A 20,644-nucleotide genomic window follows, 5' to 3' on the forward strand; every position below is an offset into this window, starting at 1 on the left:
CTCTGTGCAGGGACAGCACTCAGCCTTCTGAGAAGGTAAGTGGAAAAAAAGGCCCTTTTTTGGATCATTATCCTCCACATATGTAGGTGACTTCTTTTAGGGCCTCAGCTTTATTAGAGCTTGATATTTTTGTCCACAGTTATGGGATAGAGAAGACAAATATATGGTTTCCATTGATGAAATGCTTAAGGTATCCATGAGCTGGAAACCCAGTTTAGTGCTTAGAGCCCTAGGCATGGCAAGGCTGTCCCCAGAGCATGTGACAAGAATAGGAACCTTAGACCCCTGCCCAGGACCACTAGCATTCATGCATAAGACTTACAGGGAAGGGTCTGGATCTTAGAAATGGTGACATGTGCAATGCTAGAGGTAGCTCATCCAATGATTCTAAGTAGCCCATACTTCCCAGTCTCTGTAACGAATCTTGCCCTTTCTGAGTCAGGAACTCTCTCTCCCATCCCTCACTCAGGGGACTGTCCTAAAAACATATATTTACAGACATCATCCAGACCCTTACAGGCAGACAGATGTACCACAAAATAGCTTCAGGCCTCCTCAAGAGGTGTTTGACCTGGGCTCACCTTCTAGAATTGATTTATCAGTATCCATTCTCCTGTCACCAGGGAAATGGGAGCCACCCTTCACTTGAAATGGGCAGTGTTTCAGCTCCAGCAGGTAAAGAGGCCCTGGGGATTCCATTTACAACACAAACCAGGGAGAAGGCAGAGAAATACACAGACCACAGTGACTTTCATGTGTGCAAAGTACAGTTGTTAAAAACAAAACAAGAAAACAGAAAAGGAGGCCAGGGCCTCCATGGGGCACTGTCAAAGCAAAGCCCCATACTCTCGGACCTGGGGAGAGAGGGCACTATGCTCCCACAGGTCTAGGGCTGGCAGGCAGGGATGTGGGGTCTCACGTGTAGGCCCTCTTGGCAAAGAATGAAGATCTGATGGGGCTGATGGAGGGCTGAAGGGAGTCTGATCAAGATGGGGCTGTGGCCTCAGCTCCCTCCTCTGAGTCCCACATCTCTGACTGCAGGTAATCAGCGAAGAGAGCCTTGGCCCGGCGTAGGACGCGCCCCAGGTGGTGTTTTCGCACGAGGCGATCAAAGTGCATGGCCAGCTCGTTGTAATCCAGCCCATTGCGCATGATGTGGTCTCGGTGCTCCAGCAGGATGGCGAGGCACAGGAAGAGCATGAATGGGTTCCCTCGGCCAAACTCCTGGGGTGGGGGCAGGCCCAGTGGGGGTGGGGGTGGCAAGGACTTCCCAGGGTCTTGTGGGGAGCCCACCTCTGGCATCAGGGGGGATCCAGCAGCTACGTCACCAGCAGGAGAAGCGTCCTGGGTGGATGGTGGAGATGAGGAGGATGGGGAATCAGGGTGGGAAGAGGGGGAAAGCAGTGGGTCTGAGTTCAGCAAGGGCTCAGAGAGAGACTTGGAACCGATGAGGGCAGCTGGGTAGGGCAGCTGGATCAGGGGGCTCCTCCTGGGGCCCGTTCTATCCCTGAGTTGCTGGAGGTCATCCAGACTGGCTTGCCTCAGGAGACGCCCCCCGCCACCAGGCCCCTGGCTGCTGGTGGTCAAGTGGTCAACAGCATCTTCAAAGGCACCACCTCCTCCACCGGCAGGCCTAAGCATGTGTCTCTGCCGCATGGGCCGTCCCCGGTGGCCCCCGAAGCCCATGTCCACCACTAGGCTGGGGGGGCCCACGAGCTCTACCTCATGCTCAGGAGGGTCGGGGGGTAGTGAGCTCCAGGTGACCTCCAGCATGCGCAGAGCGTCGTCAAAGGCAAACTCGCGCTTGAGCTCAAGCAGCAGCCAGCGGTAACAGAAAAAGAGGTCGTCAGCACCGGCTTCCTGCAGGTACTGGTAGAAGTCAGGGTCTGCGTGTCGCAGCAGCAGCTTGAGGTGAGCAAACTTGGTGGCCATGGCACGACCATCAGGGTGGAAGTTCGCAGCCAGGCGCTTCATGATGCCACAAAAGCAGACAAAGGCATGGCCCTCGTGGTCCATGACAGCAAGGATGGGCGAGGCCAGGTCACTCATGCCCTGGCAGTAGGACACCTGCGGGTGAGTAACGGCATAGGTGGTGAGCAGGTCGTGCAGAGCCCGCAAGTGTGGGCCGTCCTCAGGCCCTGCGTAGTAGGGGTGGGCCCGGTCGGTGCGCAGCACATCCTTGAGGACTGTGCTGCGGATGAACTCCAGGTCCTCGGGGCTTGCTCGCTGGGCCCACTCGCTCTTGAGCTGCTCATACTCCCGGCTCTTGCGTTTCATGTAGTCCATCCGCTCTCGGCCGGTCAGCCCATCTGGGTATACATTCAGCAGGTACCGCCACACCACCTGGCCAGGGATGAAAGGGATGAGGCGGCGGGTCTACAGATGAGCTGCCATGCCCTTGTGTGTACCTATCACCACCCAGCCACCCTGGGCTCCTGCTCTCCTTTGGAAAAGCCTGCCTTCCTACTGCTGCACGCACTGGAGCACTTCCATACCATCCCCTGAGAGTGCAGCCCAGAGCATGCATCTCTTGAGCTATTCATGTGTGCCAGAGTGCTGGACCTAATGAATGATGGAGAAGGCTCACTTTTCGCAGGGAGGGCTCGACACCACCATGATAGATCCGCAGGCGCAATTCCTCGGGGCGGGAGAGCTGGCCCTCATGGTTCAGGTAGGTATGAAACTCCGCATCGCTCAGGGGCGGCTTGAAGGGCTTGACATCTTCCCCATATGACCAGCTCAGCACCTGCTGGACCTTAGACAAGGTGCGGCCCACCTGTGAAAGAAGGAGGGGTGGGGGGAGGCCACTGTTCAGCTGGGTAGGCCAGGGACAGGTGCCAACTGGCAGGCTCAGAATTGGGGGTGCCAGGGAGGCACTGCCCTCCAATAACAGCTGGGCCCTGGGGCTCCCTGAAAGCACCTGAGAGATGATGGACTGTGTGAAGGGCAGGGCAGCTGTTGTCAGTGATGACCGCTTCTCAGCCAGTAGCACATCGGAGCCAATGACATCCTTGGGGCTGATTATGTCCCAGTCTTCCAGCAGCGGGCCTGGGCACACAGAATGACATGATATGAGAACCCCAGAGCTCAGGACTCGGTTCCTCTCCCTCTGAAGCCAGGCCACCCACAAGGCAATAAGCCACTCCACTCTCCCTTCCTCTGTCATTCTAATCACACAAAAAATAAAACCATGAATAATCTTCTGGTGGAAACAGTCTCACAGAATGGCTGGTTGACTCTAATAGTAATATTTTAACAATATAAAGCAATGTTTATTGAGAGCACTATGTGCCAGGGCTTAACATCAATATAAACAATAAGAACGCTAGACAACACTTCCATAGGGCTGAGTGACAGGAAGTGTTGTGAGGTCTTTGCAAATGTCAACTCATTTACTATTCATACAGGTAAAAAATCTGCCTGCCAGTGCAAGAGATGCATGCAAGAAAAGCAGGTTGGACCCCTGCATGGGGAAGATTCCCTGGAGAAGGAAATGGCGACCCACTCCAGTATTCTTCCTGGAGAATTCCATGGACAGAGGAACCGGGTAGGCTACAGTCCATGGGATTGCAGAGATGGACACATCTGAAGCAACTGTGTATGAAGTACATACACGCATGCACTCTCTAAATTGAGCACTATTATTATAACCAAACTTTCTAAGAGGAAACAGGCACAGCCAGGATTAGTATTAATAGTTGCCTAAGGTCCCATAGCGAGTGGGTGAAAGAACTGAAATTTGAAAGTCAGGCCCAAAGCTCAAGAACCCAAACCCTGAATCTCACCTTCCCACTAGTCCTCCTTCCACAACTGGTATAGACTACCATTATTCTCGTCTTACAGACCATGACAAAAAGGTTGGAAAAATTAGTAAGTGGCCAAGGACATGGTAGGACTGGGATCTTTATCTCATTCACCTTACTCCAGGGGCCAGGTAAATTTTAGCAAAAGTATCTGTATCTGGAGCAGGTACATCATGCACATTACACAGAAGAGACAATGCTATGCTTAATTTTATCCAGTTCTGGTCCGTGGTCTCTCCCTTCTCTCTCTTCTTTACTCCCCTTTGCATCCTTTCTGCCAACCTCAAATATCATGTGGCTTGAAGCAGCAATGGCCACTTGAGTAATTTTGAGAGACTCAAGAGATGTCTACCCTGGCACCACAGAACTGCTAAGCTGACAACAGCAAAGACCAGTGGCTTTCCAACTCTATTATATGAAACAAATCAACTGGGATTTGTTCAAGCCACTGTCATTTTCAGGCAAATGCCGTCCCTAAGCAACATTTCCATGAAGTCCACTATACTTTCTCCCACAGAGCTGAGGGGGAAGCAAACCCTGGGCCACAAGTCACTGCCTCTCCCTGGATGTCCCACTGGGCACTGCAAACCTAATGGGTCCACAAGGGGAGCCTGAGATCCATTTGAGACATGACCTGCTCCTCAAGTCTGAACAGTGTCTCTATCTCTTCAACTGCTTAAGCCCCAAACCTGACAGACATCGCTCAACTCCCAGGGCCTAACTGTTGCCAAGACCCATGGCTTGTGCATGCAGAACATACTTCAATTCCACTTCTTCTCTCAGCTCATACCATGCCTCTCATCCAACCAGTCCTTGCTTCCCCTCTGCCCCTCCTTCTCCACTCTCTCCCAACAGATGCCAGAATGGTCTTTCTAAAACATGAAAACACTTAAAATGAAGAAGATCACACTACTCACCAGGTAAAATGAAGAAGGTCACACCAATGGTCTGAAAGACCAAAGAGAAAAACCCTTTTCAAGGCACAGAGCTAAAGCTTAATGATGAGAGGAAAGCAGAGAGACCTGGAGGAAGAGTCCAGGAAACCTGAGAGGCAAAAAGTAGGAAATGCAGGAGGAGAAAAGAGGTCAGGCAGAGACAATTACCAAGATATGAAGGAAAGTGTCCCTGAGATGAAGAAGTGGATTGGCAAGTCTCAGATAGGATCAATCAATGAATAGCATAGACCATGGGCCTCTCCCAACTCTTATTAATCTGCTAGCGAAATGCCCACATTTTAACAATGAAGACAAACTCTTGCCAGCTTCCAAAGGTAAAGAACAGACTGCTTACAACTGGAAGAAGGTCAGACTGCCAAAGGGCTTCTGTTCCACAATTCCTAAAGCAAGATAGTGACTTTCAGTATCCACAGAGCACTGACATGACAAGCCTGAGATCCAAGGGCCCCCATCTAGCCACATCAGTACATATCCACCACAACCAAAGAAAGAAGTTTATGATTATTAGCATATATGTAACCCATGCACTAAAGAGGAATTAAAGAGCCTCTAGATGAAGGTGAAAGAGGAGAGTGAAAAAGCTGGCTTAAAATTCAACATTCAAAAAACTAAGATCATGGCATCTGGTCCCATCACCTCATGACAAATAGATGGGGAAACAATGGAAACAGTGACAGACTTTTATTTTCTTAGGATCCAAAATCACTACAGATGGTGACTGCAGCCACAAAATTAAAAGATGCTTGCTCCTTGGAAGAAAAGTTATGATAAACCTAGAATCACTTTGTTGACAAAGGACTGCTGTATAATCAAAGCTATGGTTTTCCCAGTAGTCATGTACAGATGTGAGAGTTGGACCATAAAGAAGGCTGAGTGCCAAAGAATTGTTGCTTTTGAACTCGTGCTGGAGAAGACTTGCGAGTCCCTCGGACAACAAGGAGATCAAACCAGTCAATCCTAAAGGAAATCAACCCTGAATATTCAGTGGAAGGACTGACACTGAAGCTGAAGCTCTAATACTTCAGCTACCTGATGCAAAGAGCTGATTCACTTGAAAAGAGCCTGATTGAGGGCAGGAGGAGAAGGGGGTGACAGAGGATGAGATGGCTGGATGGCATCATTGACTCAATGGACTGAATTTGAGCAAACTCTGGGAGATAGCGAAGGTCGGGGAAGCCTGGCATGCTGCAGTCCACGGGGTCGCAGAGTCAGACACGACTGAGCAACTGAACAACAACAACCCATGCATCTTACTGGAGGGGAACAAAGAAGTTCTCTAAGACATGACTACTGAATGACTATAAGAGCTCAAGGTGGGTGGAGGAAGGCAAAAGGGAAGGTACATGGTGACAAGCCACAAGTTTTTAGTATTAATATATAGTTAGACATAAAATGACAAAGAGATTATCATTGGGAGTATAATATTGTTCGTTAGAATTCCTGAAACGTTAAGTGACTAACTCTAAAGAAAAGAGAATGACAGCCTGGAATTGAAAAAGAAAAAAAAACAATACTGCCTAAACAAAGCCCAAAAGTTAAGGGTTAGGGACCAGAAGAATGAGGATGAAAAGTGTTCCAAAGCTTCCATTTCAAGGGCTAGGGTGGGTGGTCGTGGGGGAGACCGGAGGGGAAAAGTTGTCAAAAGATTTCACTTTCAGTGGTGTAAAAAAGCATAAATCCAGCTATGGAGTTTTTGTGAGAGACACAATAAAACTAGGTGACAAAGAAAGGTTAAAAATTGAAGAAATCTGAAGGTATACCTGGCAAACACAGAGAGCAAGAGCAGCTATGTGAATGTCAGAAAAAGCACTGTTCAAGACCAAAACATGACAAGAGAGACATTCTATGTTGATTTTTTTAAAAGAAAGAAAGAACCCATTAATAAAATGGGCAAAGGATTTCCACAAGCACAAACTCATCTAGTGGCAACACTGGATCTGAACTGAATGAGACTATAGCTAGTCTTTATGTAACCCACTAAGTATGACTATACACACATTTCCCTGAAGAAACATTCAAGTTCATTGTAGGGTGCTGTCTCAGGCCCTTACACAATACACAATATGTGCTATGTACTACACCTCCTTATGATAAAATTGTCAAATCTCCCAAATGCTAAATTATATATTGTGCCAACCAGAAATAGGTTTTTTTTCTGAAACTGGGTAAAATTATTTTAAAGTTTGTATGAAAGAATTCACATTTAAGAATAGTTAACAAAAAGAAGAGCCCCCCCCCCACCCTGAAAAAATTGTGGGAGGAATGCAACACTTGCCTTGGTAGAATTCAATATAGAAAGCCCAGAAATAAATCCAAGTACATATACTCTGTTCTGGGAAGATTTCACATGTCACAGGGCAACTAAGCCTGTGGGCCACAACTACTGAGTCTGGGCACTACAACGAAAGATCCTCTATGATGCAACCAAGACCTGATGCAGCCAAATAAATAAAAATGTTTTAAAAAAACCTAGGTCCACTAATCACAATGTTGACTGAGTAGAGACTTATATGTAAAAGAGAAAATAATAAGTGTGTTAGAAGAAAATATAGGAGAATATTTGTATAAAATAGAAGAATATTTGTATAAGCATGTAGATGGGGAAGATGTTCTAAAGAGGAGAAATTCAGAAATCATACAGAAAAAGACAGATATATATACACAAGACTGCATACAAACATTAGTTTTTGATAAGACCAAAAGAGCACCACAAACAAGGCCACAAAACAAAAAGATAAGCTTGGAAAAAAGTATCTGCAATACATATGACAGAAAGGGAATTCACATCACGAATGCACAGATTGATTCCATCTGGGCTTGGCAATCTTCCAACTGAAGAGGTGACAGAAACTGAGTTCTTCCCAGAAAGAGGGACTGGGCCATCTAAGTGATCACAACATGCCTGTTGCTTTCACATTCATGAACACAATCCCAAGAATTCCATTAATAATATTTATAACAGTGCCATCAATTGGACACTTACCTATTAATGCATAGTATGATTTATGTTAAACACATACTATTTGTGTACATATACAAATACAAATATACTTACATCTCTCTATATGTGGACTAATTTGTGTGTATCTGTGTGTGTGACTAAAGGACCTGTAAGATTACACATCAAACTGATCAAAGTAATTCCTGCAGGGCAAAAAGATAGGTCTGTATTACATGCTAAGTTGCTTCAGTCATGTCTTTGTGACCTGATGGACCATAGCCCACCAGGCTCCTCTGTCCATGGGATTCTCCAGGCAAGAATACTGGACTGGGTTGCCATGCCCTCCTCCAGGGGATCTTCCCAACCCAAGGATCGAACTCATGCCTCTTATGTCTCCTGCATTGGCAGAGGTTCTTTACCACTAGTGCCACCTGTGAAGCCTAAGGTAGGGGATCAAGATTAGGCACAGTGATTCCAAGAGAGACCTCAACATTACTTCTAATATGGAGAATGTATTTACTGGATAATTAAAGATTAGTTTCATTAGGGAATTCCCTGGCAGTTCAGTGGTTAGGACTCCGAGATTTCACTGCTGAGGCCTGGGTTCAATCCCTGGTCAGGGAACTAAGATCCAGCAAACTGTGTGGTATGGAAAAAAAAAACAACTCCAATCAAATTCCCATCAGTACCTTAATGAAATGATAATCTAATTCTATTAAATGAAAAGAACAGTAAGTGTACAAGAATATTCAGGAATAATTTTTAAAAGGAAAACATATCATAAAACTATGTGATTAAAACAACATGGAACTGGCTTAGGATTTAACAAAAGAGATCAATGTAAGAGAATCAGAATTTGGAAACAAACTCATGTATTTGCAGGAGTTTTGGAAATAAGACAATGGTAGAAATAGAATGGAAATAACTGGAAAGTTGATTCTCTTTATAAAGGTAACTTTTAAATGTCCTTTTGCCTAACTACTAAAAGAGTAGTGTCTGTCTGTAATTTGCATTCCTCTCAGTTTGTGTATAGTTGGGGTTTTCTTCATATGTTTATTAGCAGAGCAGATTTTATTTCTTTACTGAAATAGTGCTACTGTGTCTATTTTCTAGGTAAGGAAATGGAGGCTGGGGGAATCAGCTAAGTGACTGACACAGAGTAGCACACAGGGCTGCTTGTGCAGAGGTTCCTGTGTCTCTGGCTACCAGCCTTCTTCCATTTGTCTCTCTGCCTGGCTCAGTCACTGTCTTTCCCTCTGACTCGTTTCTCTCTCTGACTCTTTTTCTCTAATGTCTTTTTAAAAATAAGCCCCACGTTTTATAATCGAATGTTTAAAAGCAAAGACTCTTGAAGCCAGTTCAGCCACCACCTGCGTTCAAATCACACTCCTCCACTGTCTCTGTGACACGGACAGGTCCTGTCCCCTCTCTGAGCCTCAGTTTCCTCATCTGTAACATGGGGATAATGGTCATCCCTACTCTGTAGGATTGTTTTGACAGTCCAGTGAATAAATATTGTGTGTGTAGAATGGCCTCAAGTGTTCAACACATGTTAGCTATTTATGTTATTATGACATCAATAAAATGCCTATTCAGGTATCTCAAATAGGCACTGTGAATTTCCTGAGACTGGAAACCATGTCTTCCACTCCACAACTTTTTACTTAAAAAAATTTCAAATCTATGACAAAGTTAAAAAGATGAATACATTGACCATCCATACATCTTTCATCTACTCCCCTAACTGTTCACATTTTTTGCCACATTTGCTTCATTTCATTCTCTCCATATATATACTTACATTTATTATTTTGCCAAGTTATTTGCAGATATCATAACACCTTACCCCTCAATACTTGTGTATTTCCTAAGAACAAGGATATTTTCCTTCAATAACCATGATACCGTAACCATTCTCTGGAAATTTAACACTGACACTATTATTATCTAATGTATGCTTCATAATCAAATTTTCAGGACCATGTCTTAATTTATCTGTGGGCTCCCTGGGACCAGTACAGGCAAAACTAGGGGAACAAATACGAGAAGACTGAAAGTGGCTGAGAGATCAAAGGAACAAATCAATGAAAGTGAGTACAGGATGAATGAATGAATAAATACAATTACATGACTATAATCAGCACTATTATATTTATAGTATTATTATAACTGAAATATATAATACTATAGCTCTATTATTATACTACATTCTATATTATCATTAGATTATATGCTATGATAAATATGATAATTATTGTCATTGGAGCTAATACTTTTTGAGCATTCACTATGCAGCCATGCACCTTTTCAGGCACTTTTACATGAATTTCCCTGTTTAATCTTCATGATGGCCCTAAGATACCATTATCTCTACTTTATAGATAAAGAAATTGAGGGCCAGTGGCCAAGCTAGGATTTGGACCTAGGATTCCTTGCTCCTTAGCCCACTGTGAAAGAGTGTTGTGAGGAGTAGAGTCATCCTATGGGGAAATGGGGGTATCACAGGGCAGTGCCCCCAGAGCACCGGGTACTCACTGTCCTCAGTAGGCCGGATATCTACACGCAGATGCAGGTAAGGTTTGGAGGCAGTGGCGAAGGCCGTGCTGAGGTCCCAGTCAGACAAGAGTGAGAGGTAAGCTTCCTGCCCCATCCGATCTCGGCCCAGGTAGCTGATACCAAAGTTCTTCTTCCTGGACAGAGGAAACACCGCAGCTTTCAGGGCCCCTGTGCCTGGGAAGCCTCAGGGACCATTTCCAAAAGAAGCCTGGGAAGCTTGTTTCACAAACACAGAAACAGATTCACATCTGCTTGTATGTGGAGAATACACTGAAAACTGGTACTGGGGTCTCCTCTAGGGAGGGTAACTGAGTAGTTGAGGGATGGAAGTGGGAAGCAAGCAGCCTTGCGCATAAAAAATAAAGCAAGCTATATGGTTGTTATTTTTCACATCAGAAAATGTTTATGTAAAAAAGTCAAATAACAACTAAGAACTTGTTCTTTAGATACACCAGAGCAACTCTATGCAAAGCATGTTGTGTGATAACTACTGTCACCATGAACATGTTTAGTCACTCAGTTGTGTTCAACTCTTTGTGACCCCATGGACTGTAGCCTGCCAGGCTCCTCTGTCCATAGAATTTTCCAGGCAAGAATACTGGAGTGGGTTGCCACTCCAGGGGAGTCTTCCTTCTCCAGGGGAATCTTTCCAACCCAGGAATCAAACCTTCATCTCCTGTGTCCCCTGCATTGCAGGTGGATTCTTTACCTGTTGAGCCATCGCCAGAACTGACTGTCACCATGGAAACCCCCCCAAATACCCACCATTTTTGTACCCTTTGAGTCTGTTACCATGTGCATATATTCCTCCAAAATAACAATGATACCAAAATAACCATCACATTTGCCCCCACGAGACACTATTTTTCATCTATCAGGTTGGCAAATTTTCTAATGTTTTTTAGTAACCAGTGTTTGTGAGGGTGTGAGGAAAACAGAAACTTTATGGGCTGCTGCTGAGATGGTAAATTGGTAACACCTACCTCAACATTTTGGAAACATCTGTTGAAACTTAATTTGTTTATTATGGGACTATTTATATTAATGACAAAACAAACATCCTTCCCTACCAAACAACAGCAATAAAAATGCCAAACAACTGCTGTCAAGGTGGGTGGCCCACTGGTTTTGCCCCACACCCCATTACTCACCCATTCAAGTCAAAGGCTCGGATGAGGATGTGTTGTAACACATCAAGTGAAGTGATCTGGGGGTCCACAGCAAAAGAGCGAAACTCAAGCGGCAAGAAGCTCTCACATTTCTGTGGAGAGAAGACATGGGGTAGGCCATCAGGGGTCACATCACCACAATTACATGGATGATATGGCAGAAAGTAAGGGTAGAGATGTGGCAGGGGCCAGATCAAGGCGGGAGTTCTGGGCCATGGAGAGAACTGGGGTTTGTGCTCTGAGTGAGGGGGGAGGCTTGGGAGAGTTCTGAGTAGAGGAGGGATGTGGTCTGATTCAGGATTTAACAGGACCCTTCTGGCTGCTCTATGAACAGTCCATGGGGAACAAAGGAGAAAGCAGTGGTCTAGTGAGGAGGAGGCTACTGCAATAGTCCAGGCACCCAATCCTTCTACATCCCCTCAAGGATGGTTGCCAAGATCACCATGTTCAATCTTTTGTTGTTCAGTCAGTTGTGTCCGACTCTTTGTGACCCCATGGACTGCAGCACGGCAGGCTAACTCACGTCCATTGAGTTCGTGATGCCATCCAACCACCTCATCCTTAGACGCCCCCTTCTTCTCCTGCCCTCAATCTCCCCCAGCATCAAGGTATTTTCCAATGAGCCTTGAGAACCCCATGAACAGTATGAAAAGGCAAAAAGACATGTCCAGCTTGGCCCTTATTAAACCAGTCCTCCACGCTGCAACCAATCTAGCATGTCTGTCTACAAAACTCTCTTGCTTAAATCTCTTTGAAAGGAACCCCAGGATTCCCAACAGGAGCTTCTTTGAATTTTACACTCTGGTACTACCAAACTCCCAGAAGTTACTCTGAACACATTTTGGCTCCAGGCCTGTGCTTGTGGAGATCCCCCAGTCCTAGGATGGGGGAAGGTGGAGTGGAAGGTCCTTCCCACTCTTTAACTGGCTCACTCACAGCCTAAGCATCTTTTCTTTGAACACCCAAACCTCTACCTTTGAGTTTGCTCTATTGCACTGAAGTGATGTTTACTTCTCTCGAGAATCTAACCTCTTCTCACCACCAGTGCCACCGCCCTAGTCTGAGCCACTATCACTGCTTGCTGGAACTACTGCCACAGCTTTCTTACTCTAGAATACATGCCAAAGGCCCTTCACAATCTGCCCCTCTCTTACCTCTCCTATCCACCTCCTACCACTCTTCCCCTCACTCTCTGGGCTCCAGCAATATGGAAACCTAAGGGAACATGTCAAACTCATCCCCACCTCCCAGCTTTTCTCTCGGTCTAAAACACTCTCCTTGCTGTTCTCCCGGTCTAAAACACTCTTCCCCCCTGATATGCACATTGGTGACTCCTTTTTATTTGGGTCTCTGTTCCTTCAATACCTTTCTGGGTATTTCCCTGGACGACCTTGGCTAAAGTAACTCCCTAGTTCGGAATCTTTTTTGTTATCTCCCCATGACACTCACCAGTGTCTGAAGCATTTCCTTTATTTAGCCGTTTGTCTCCCCGACGAGTGTGTCTGCTCATCCAGGGTGGGGATTTGCACAAAAGTGCACTCTCAACACAATGGTAAACTGATGTCAGCGCCTCCTTTTCAGACAGCAACAACCTCCCTCATTTCTCAGGGCTCCACTCCATTAAGGCCCCTCCTCCAACCCTATAGCCCCTCCTCTCTACCCACAATCTCCTCCTATCCATTCCAGAGGGCCCTACCCTTCTATTTGCAATCCCCACGCCCCACCCTCTGCCCCCGCATTCCCAGGTCCAGCCTTCCCCCAGCCCCCACCCAAGCCACCAATATTCTGCTCTCTAGCCTCTCCCCTCACGTAACACCCCAATTCTCAAGTCCCGCCCTCCATCCTAGGACAGCCACCACCTTCCCCTCTCCCGGGAGCTCTGGGCGGGCTGAACGACGAGCCACCAGCCTCACCTTGACTCGGACCCGCACCACCTCTCGCTCCTCCTCCTCAGCTGCCGCCGCCTGGGCCCCCCCACCAGGCGAGGGCGCTCCGGAGCCAGCCAAGTCCGATGACCCAGAGGCCGTCGCCATCCTGCTGCCACCCACCTCAGGGTGACAGCTGACCGTTGCCCCCTACCCTTGTGCGCACGCCAGAATGCGGGTGCCCGCGGCCCCACCTTGTGCCCTGGCGCAGGCGCAGAGGGCGCCACGCGACCCTACCCACCCCACGCTTGGCACAGGGAGGAGGTCACCTCTGCGCTTGCGCAGAGTGTGCTGTTGCCAAGAGCCCCGCCCCCTAAAGCCGGGCATTTTGCCTCACTTTAGCCAGTGTGCAGGCGCCTACTGAGGCCCCGCCTCCCTCGTCCTTGATTTGGTCACTTTGCTTCCGGATTCGCCTAGGTGGATGTTAACGCGGCGACCTATTGGGGCGAGAAAAGTGGGCGGGGAAAGGACGCTGCTGCGCGATAACGTCAAGGCCTCACTCCTGCCTCCCGTTGCTTCGAGTCTCTGCTTAGAGATGACGTCATTTATCTAAAATCATTTCAAATGAATCTGCTGAATGAAATAATCCTTTTCCCACAATCTTTTAAAAAATAGCTTACATGTTATGAAAATTCACGGACCTGTACATTTAGATTTTTGCAGTTTCTGCCTGCATGTTATACTTCAATAAATAATTTACCCATAAAATCCATTTGTATGCTCTGTGGACAAGTTTGCCTCTGTTTTTATTGAATCTTTACAACACGTTGAAGTCAGTCCTGTTATTAAACGGTGTGTGCCCACCAAATATCAGCTGAATACTGGACATATTTTAGACTCCTTTGAGAAAGTTTATGTGCCACGAAATGCAAAAAGCCATTCTCACTTTACAACGTCTCTATGGTTTGGACAAAATACATGCTGCCCTTAAAAATGTAACTTCTAACCAAGGAGTCCTGTAAGGTACCTGGACTTCAGCTATTGCAGTATTGTACGGATGTTACCCTTAATGTTACCTTTTTAGAGAAGTCTCCTTTTCTAAAACACTTCTTGTGGCACTGCTAGATTTTCTGATAGAAACAAGGAGCTTGAAAGTCGCTTTTCCTTAAAATTATAGAGTGGAATGAGCAAAACATTAGCCTAGAACTTGGAATTTATCCTGAGGGCCCTGGAGCACAGGCTTATGATGTGTTCAGATGCCCCTGTCTTGGTTGTGGAGAAACCTCTGGAAGGAAATATACTGGAAGCAAGGAGAGCAAAAAGGAGGTCCTTGCCATAGTGCAGGGGAGAATTTTCTCTTTCATTTGTTCATTCTTCCATTCAACAAAGTGTATACCAGATAGTTTAAATATATTAATTCATCTAATCTGCATAAAAATCCTGAGGTAGGTACTATCATTATCAGCATTTTACATATGAAAGCACTGAATGAAGGTCATGGGAAAACATGCTCGAGGTCAAAGGGATAGTAAATGGCACAGAGAGAAGGGAGTACAATGGGTAGAAGGTGGGGCTGTGCCTGCTGTACTTGAGGGAGAGCAAGGGCACCATCATGCCTTAAGTAAACAATGAGGTAAGTGATGGATCTGAGGTGAGAACTTAATGCATGGCTTTGGGTTAACAGTGAGGCATTTCTCAAAAAGTGACACTGTAGGCTCAAGCAGTAAACTGAAGTCCTGCTCTGCACAGGTCACCTGGAGCCCATCTACAGGTATCTGCAGTTTAATTATTCATGGTCATCTCCACAAAATTCCTCAAGTACCCATTTGTTTTATGACTGAAGGTCTATGAGGTTAAAGACAGAGACTGCTGGATGAGCAATAGGGGTCTGTAGGGTGATGGGTATTTGTGGGTACATGATAAGTGGTCTGTGGGGGTGAGTAAAGGAATGTCTGTGGGACGAGTGATAGGATATGGTGTAAGTGATGGAAGATCTGTGGGGTAATTGGGGATCTATAGGGTGAGTGATGGGGAATGTAAGGTAAATGGATTCTTCAAAGTGATTATGGGGAATTTACAGGGTGAGTGATTGAGGGATCTATGGTGAGTGATGAAACTTATGGGGTAAATGATAGGGCATTTGGTAGGAGAGTGATAAGGTCTGTGTAATACATGATGGGGGATCTGAGTGAGTCATAGAGTTCTAAGTGATGGACGGTCTCTTGGGGCAAGTGATGGGGTCTGTAGTGTGAGTGATGGAGGTCTGTGAGGGGAATGATTCTGTCAATGGAGCAAATGAAAGGCTGTTTGTGGGGACAGTGATGGGTATCTTAGGAGTTAATGATGGAGTATGTGGGGTGAGTGATGGGAGGGTAGTGGAGTGACTTTTGTGGGGGTCTCTGGTGTGAGTGATGGGAATCTTTAAGGTAGTGATGGGGTTCTTTGGAGTGAGTAATAGGGGATATATGGAGTTAGTAATGGGGTATTTGTGGGATACCTGATCAGGAGATAAGAGGCTGAGTAAACTGAAGAACTTGGATTTGGAAACTTCTCAGCCTGACCATATTTCAAAACAAGAAAGGGTATATTCTGGAGAGAATGCCAAGGGTGTGGATGGATGATCATGCCTTAAAAGACTTTACAGATGTGATTCACGGATCTAATTAACCATCAGGGGAATCTGTGGGGTCAGTGATGGAAATTTGTGAGGTCATAGGTTCAAGGCCTATGGCATGATGATGCTGGTCTATGGCTGAGAGGATGGTGGTCTGTGGAATGAGTGCTGGAAAGATCTATAGGGTCAGTCATGGGGCATCTCTGGGGTTAATAATGAGAAATCTCTCAGTATAGGGTCAAGATCTTTATTTCCTGATTAAAAAAATTGTCCCTGGGAGAATGGCATTGAACATGTATACTATCATGTAAGAAACGAATCGCTAGTCTAGGTTCGATACAGGATACAGGATGCTTGGGGCTGGTGCACTGGGATGACCCAGAGAGATGATATGGGGAGGGTGGTGGGAGGGGGGTTCAGGGTTGGGAACTCATGTGCACCTGTGGTGGATTCATGTCAATGTATGGCAAAACCAATACAGTATTGTAAAATTTAAAAAAAAATTGTCCCCATCACAGACTTCCTAGGTTCTCTTGTTCCTGACAGTGGCTCCACACAGCTCCTTTCTTCCCACTGCCCACCCATCAACCTGAGTTTGACAGATCAATTCGATTTATCCTTCCAACCTGTGGGAGCAAGGATTGGAATCTTCTGGCAGGTGGAGAGTTCCTCAATAGCCGGTGTTTAAGCCTAGTTCATCACTCTTTAGTTCTGCTTGCTCTTGGCTTTGGGGGCTTTGGCATCCAGTATGCTCTGGGCATGAGCAAGTTGCTTTATAGAATCCAGTATGAGGAGTCCGGGCAGCACCAACCACAGGGCATTCAAGAAAACAAAGTAAAACCAGAAGTAGAGTGGGTGGCCCAGCTCCCCGTGCTGGAATCCATCACGGTACTCTGTCAGGAAATAGAGCACATCTCCATATACCTGACCTGTGGGAGGTAAAAGGAGAAGGAAACTCTGTAAGGAGGAGGAACAATTCCAAGCCATTTTCCAAGTTATTAGAGCTCAGGATTCCCAAATTCAGAGACATAAAAGTTCTGAAATCACATGACTGAAGATTTGAGAAATCAGAAATGTGAGAATTCCAGAAATCAGAAGCTGAGACTTTCTGAACTCAAGAGATTTCATGTCTCCAGAATTTAAGCTCCAAATCCTTTCATTCAAGACAGCTCAGGATTCCAGGACTAAAGAGAACTCATATTTCCAGAAAGCTAACAACATAAGAACATAAGAGGACTGAATCTCAGATGAAGGAAGCTCAGAATCTTGATCCAGAAGAATGCAGGGGTTTCCCACCATCATGGGCCACCTCATGTAACTGTAACCCTCATGAGAGACTTTGTGATGGAGTGGGAGCAGAAATGAACTCTCCTGGATTGAGAAAACAGGCCTGGAGGGGCATAGCTGTTCCAAAACCTCAGGGAGTTTGTCATTCAGTCTGACTCAGCCCTGGATGGGCACAATTGAGAAGTCCCACCCGCAGGAATGCCCCCATGTCTGTAGATCCCCCATAAAGCCCTCAACCACCCATTGTGGGCCTTCTCCTCACCGACAGAGACCACAAGCTGTAGGACAAAGCGGAAGGGTTGATGGCGGAGAAAAGCAATCACCACCCACAGGCTGAGTGGTCCCCACAGGTAAGCCGTGACAGTCTCCATGCATATCATGAAGTTATCACTCCTGCAAGAGAAAGGATGGAGGGGGCACTGGCATCACTGTGCTCTACCTACAAGGCACCCCTTAATGCTCCCTGACTTACCTCCCCCCAAAACAATGCAGGTCTCCCTTGACAAACACTTACAGGATGTATCGGCTGTCTCCCTTGGCATACTCTTTCCCTGAGGAAGATAAGAAACTTATATGAAGAATATCAGCAGAAAAGAAGTCAGACTTGTGAGAGCCAAGGGCTCATGTAAGAAGGCAGGCTTTATAACTTCCCCATGCCTCAGTTTCCTCATCTGTGAAATGCGGCAGCTGTTTTTATATGTATACAAGATAACGAGTGCAAACTTGACACAGAACATTAAGTGTTGCTGTGATCGTCTTGTATTCAATAAATGTTTGTGGAATAAAATCAGGCAGGTGTAAATGATGGAGTGAGGAAAGTATCCAATGAGAGAAAGAGACAGAGCTCGAAGGTGAACAGATGAGTAAATGAAAGAGTGAGCAGAAATCACTAAGGAAAAGATAGATCACCCAGTATTAAAATAGACAGGAGACTGAAATAGGTTTTTCAGAAAAGAGGATTCTAAATGGTGAATAAACACATGAAAGGTACCCATTAATCACTAAGGGAAAGCAAATTAAAACCATAATGAGATATCACTCACATCCACTTGAAGGACTAAAATTTAATAAACACCTGATCATATCAAGTGTTGATCAGGCTGTGGAAAAACTAACTCTAATATACTGCCAGTGGGAATATAAAATGGTGCAGCCATTCTTGAAAGTTCTGTAACATTTATTCTTTCAAAACTCCTTATAAACTTATGATGAGTGTCCTCATCAAAAAAAAAAAAAAAAAACAAAGTTCAGAAGCAAAGCTCATTTTAAAAAAAGCATGCTACCATTTATACAAAAGGAAAAGTTAAAATGATGATGACAATAAACAGTTATATGGCATGCATTGTCTGCCAAACATTGTTCTAAGTGTCTTACATGTATTTGGGTATGACTATTATCCCTCTTCTATAGTTGAGCAAACTGAGGTTTATGTGTGTAATTTATGTGTAAACCTTGAAAAGAAACATAAGCAATTATTTGGGGAAACTCGGTGGATAGAAGGTAGATTTTTACTGCATACCTCTAAATAGCTTTATTTTGGACCCATGTGAATATATATGCAACAAAAGTTAAATAAATTTTTAAAATTTATTTTAAACAAATGGAGTAAGAGTTGGTGGGTGGGTAAACATCTAAACCAGTCCTTGTCCAGGAAATTCCCTTCCACAGCATATTGAAGAACCCAGGACTCACAGAGTTGAGATAAGATGGCTTGGTCTCCGAGAAGGTCCGCGTGGTAGAGGCTGAACCAGCCCTCAATCACCAAGTGAATGAACCCACATACTGCAAACCAGCACAGGGACAGTCTCCGCCAAGTCCCCAGTGGGACGACCGCAGCACGCCCTGACAACAGCCATGTGGCCACAACTAAGACTCCAGAGATGGAGAATAGGCCAGCCAGGATATGCCAGGTGGGGCAGTCATTAGGCACAAAGTCGTCTAGTCTCAGATGCCGAGGCCAGTAGGGGTGCGTGGGGCTGGTGTTGGTGGTCATGTCTTTGTAGGCTGATGGTGGTGTGTGGATATGTAGAAAAGAGAATAAAAAAAAAACTGAACAAATACAAAGGCATAGAATGAGATCATAAAATCAAATCCAAATAGTTTATTATGACAAGAAATGTAAGTGGACTCAATTAACCAATTAAGACTGACTCAATTAAAATAATCTAATTATATACTATTTTAAAAACATGAATATAAGGCCACAGAAAAACCGAAAGCTTGTTCCTGCCCTCTGGGAGCCATATGATATGGTAGACCACTACAGATCCCAGCTCTCATTGGTCTCACTGGGATAGAACCAGGCCTAGTCTCTGCTCTCATTGGTAACAGTCTGGTGGTCAGACACGACAATCAGACTAGGTCCCAGCCCTCATTGGTCATGCTCTGGCAGGGAGACACAGTAACCAGGCCTGATCCCCGCCCTCAGGGGTTACAGTCCGCTGGGGGAGACACAGGAGCCACACCCGGTGCCATGACTCACAGGTCTGCTAGGGGAGACACAACGACAAGATTTGCAGGGGTCATTGTCTTGCATCCTGCAATGGAAAGCTATTACCCTCCCCATAGTCCTGGAAACTGCAGGACAGACAAAAAAGATGACTATTCAGAACTACACCTTCAGGTTCAGTGTCCCACCCCTCCCGAAATTGCTCACCCTGCAGCCAACCCGCAAGAAAGAGGAAAGTGGAGGGCAGGGGTCCTGCGCCTGGAGCTAAAGGGGAAAAGGAGGGGCAAATACAGAGACCACCAATCAGAACTAGAACCCTCTGGTTCAGCTGCCCGATGAGAAGGCAGAGCTTTTGCAGTCCCAACAACCGCGCAGTAGCCGACCGCCCCGCGCAGGCGCGTGGGGGTGGTGAGGATGGCAAAGCGGAGGGAGAAGTGGGGGCGGGGGAAGGGTCTCGCGCAGGCGCGCCAAGGGCTGGCCATTTAGCAATTGAGAGCTAAGGGATGGAGAGGCATTTCAGGCGGAGGGCAACTCACTCAACAGCGCGTTTGCAGCGGCCTCTCCCACAGGCTCCTGGGTCTCACTAAGATTGCTCGCTGGCTCCGAAATATCACTACTTCAAATCCAACCCCTCACAGGTTCCGCCTTGTGGAACTGGCCAATGGAGGAGCTGGAAAGGAGGCCAGTGCTGCTCTCAACCAATAGTTATTGTCTGTGTGCCGCTGACCCCGCCCTCACGCGTGGTACCATTTTTGCTGCTGAGAAGCCACGGTTGGTGGGCGTTTTCAGCCAGAAGCCAATCTGTGGCAAGTCTTGGCTTCAGTTTCCCTTATCCATCCCATCGGAAATCGGGTGTTTATCTGCTGTTGAATCAGCATTGCGTTGCATTCATTTGTAAAAGCAGAGCAACCAAAACTTTTCCCAGATCAACCTTCAATCCTAACCCCCCGCCCCGGAAATGGGCAAGGAAACGTAATACAAATAAGTCCTGGTGGCTCAGCAGT

The 20,644-nt window shown here is 46.1% G+C and overlaps 2 protein-coding genes across 6 annotated transcripts; both read right to left on the bottom strand.

The window, feature by feature from the left end:
- Window positions 1-749: 749 nt before the first annotated feature.
- On the bottom strand, window positions 750-13,665 carry TBC1D25 (TBC1 domain family member 25). Of its 3 annotated transcripts, none has more exons than XM_070290154.1 (7): window positions 13,339-13,600; window positions 12,875-12,965; window positions 11,408-11,517; window positions 10,236-10,390; window positions 2,921-3,048; window positions 2,588-2,776; window positions 750-2,343 (listed from the first exon to the last, which is right to left on the bottom strand). In XM_070290154.1, the coding sequence occupies exons 2-7, from the start codon at window positions 12,887-12,889 to the stop codon at window positions 985-987; spliced, it is 1,956 nt and encodes a 651-aa protein (XP_070146255.1). In that variant the 5' UTR covers window positions 12,890-12,965; window positions 13,339-13,600; the 3' UTR covers window positions 750-984. The 3 variants fall into 3 exon arrangements, with proteins under 3 accessions (XP_070146255.1, XP_070146256.1, XP_070146254.1); XM_070290155.1 differs by having other exon boundaries at window positions 13,285-13,346; XM_070290153.1 differs by lacking the exon at window positions 12,875-12,965 and having other exon boundaries at window positions 13,339-13,665.
- A 2,472-nt stretch (window positions 13,666-16,137) lies between these two features.
- EBP (EBP cholestenol delta-isomerase) lies at window positions 16,138-20,594 on the bottom strand. Of its 3 annotated transcripts, XM_070290157.1 has the most exons (6): window positions 20,177-20,296; window positions 19,848-19,904; window positions 18,884-19,195; window positions 17,706-17,742; window positions 17,454-17,584; window positions 16,138-16,833 (listed from the first exon to the last, which is right to left on the bottom strand). In XM_070290157.1, the coding sequence occupies exons 3-6, from the start codon at window positions 19,182-19,184 to the stop codon at window positions 16,610-16,612; spliced, it is 693 nt and encodes a 230-aa protein (XP_070146258.1). In that variant the 5' UTR covers window positions 19,185-19,195; window positions 19,848-19,904; window positions 20,177-20,296; the 3' UTR covers window positions 16,138-16,609. The 3 variants fall into 3 exon arrangements, with proteins under 3 accessions (XP_070146258.1, XP_070146257.1, XP_070146259.1); XM_070290156.1 differs by lacking the exon at window positions 19,848-19,904 and having other exon boundaries at window positions 20,177-20,594; XM_070290158.1 differs by lacking the exon at window positions 19,848-19,904 and having other exon boundaries at window positions 18,884-19,240; window positions 20,177-20,288.
- Between the last annotated feature and the right edge of the window lie 50 nt (window positions 20,595-20,644).

Source organism: Ovis canadensis, chromosome X, assembly GCF_042477335.2.
Source record: "Ovis canadensis isolate MfBH-ARS-UI-01 breed Bighorn chromosome X, ARS-UI_OviCan_v2, whole genome shotgun sequence".
NCBI classification, from domain to species: Eukaryota; Metazoa; Chordata; class Mammalia; order Artiodactyla; family Bovidae; genus Ovis; species Ovis canadensis.

What these genes read in the sequence shown, in the direction of transcription:
- TBC1D25 (XM_070290153.1), bottom strand. Translation starts at nt 13,458, where the DNA reads ATGGCGACGGCCTCTGGGTCATCGGACTTGGCTGGCTCCGGAGCGCCC. An exon ending in CGAGCCTTTGACTTGAATGG is followed by an intron (nt 10,391 to 11,407) that starts GTGAGTAATGGG and finishes TCCTCTGTCCAG; the next exon opens with GAAGAAGAACTTTGGTATCA. An exon ending in CACAGTCCATCATCTCTCAG is followed by an intron (nt 2,777 to 2,920) that starts GTGCTTTCAGGG and finishes CTTCTTTCACAG; the next exon opens with GTGGGCCGCACCTTGTCTAA.
- EBP (XM_070290156.1), bottom strand. Translation starts at nt 19,184, where the DNA reads ATGACCACCAACACCAGCCCCACGCACCCCTACTGGCCTCGGCATCTG. An exon ending in AGCCATCTTATCTCAACTCT is followed by an intron (nt 17,743 to 18,883) that starts GTGAGTCCTGGG and finishes TATCTTCCTCAG; the next exon opens with GGAAAGAGTATGCCAAGGGA. An exon ending in GGAGACAGCCGATACATCCT is followed by an intron (nt 17,585 to 17,705) that starts GTAAGTGTTTGT and finishes TTTCTCTTGCAG; the next exon opens with GAGTGATAACTTCATGATAT.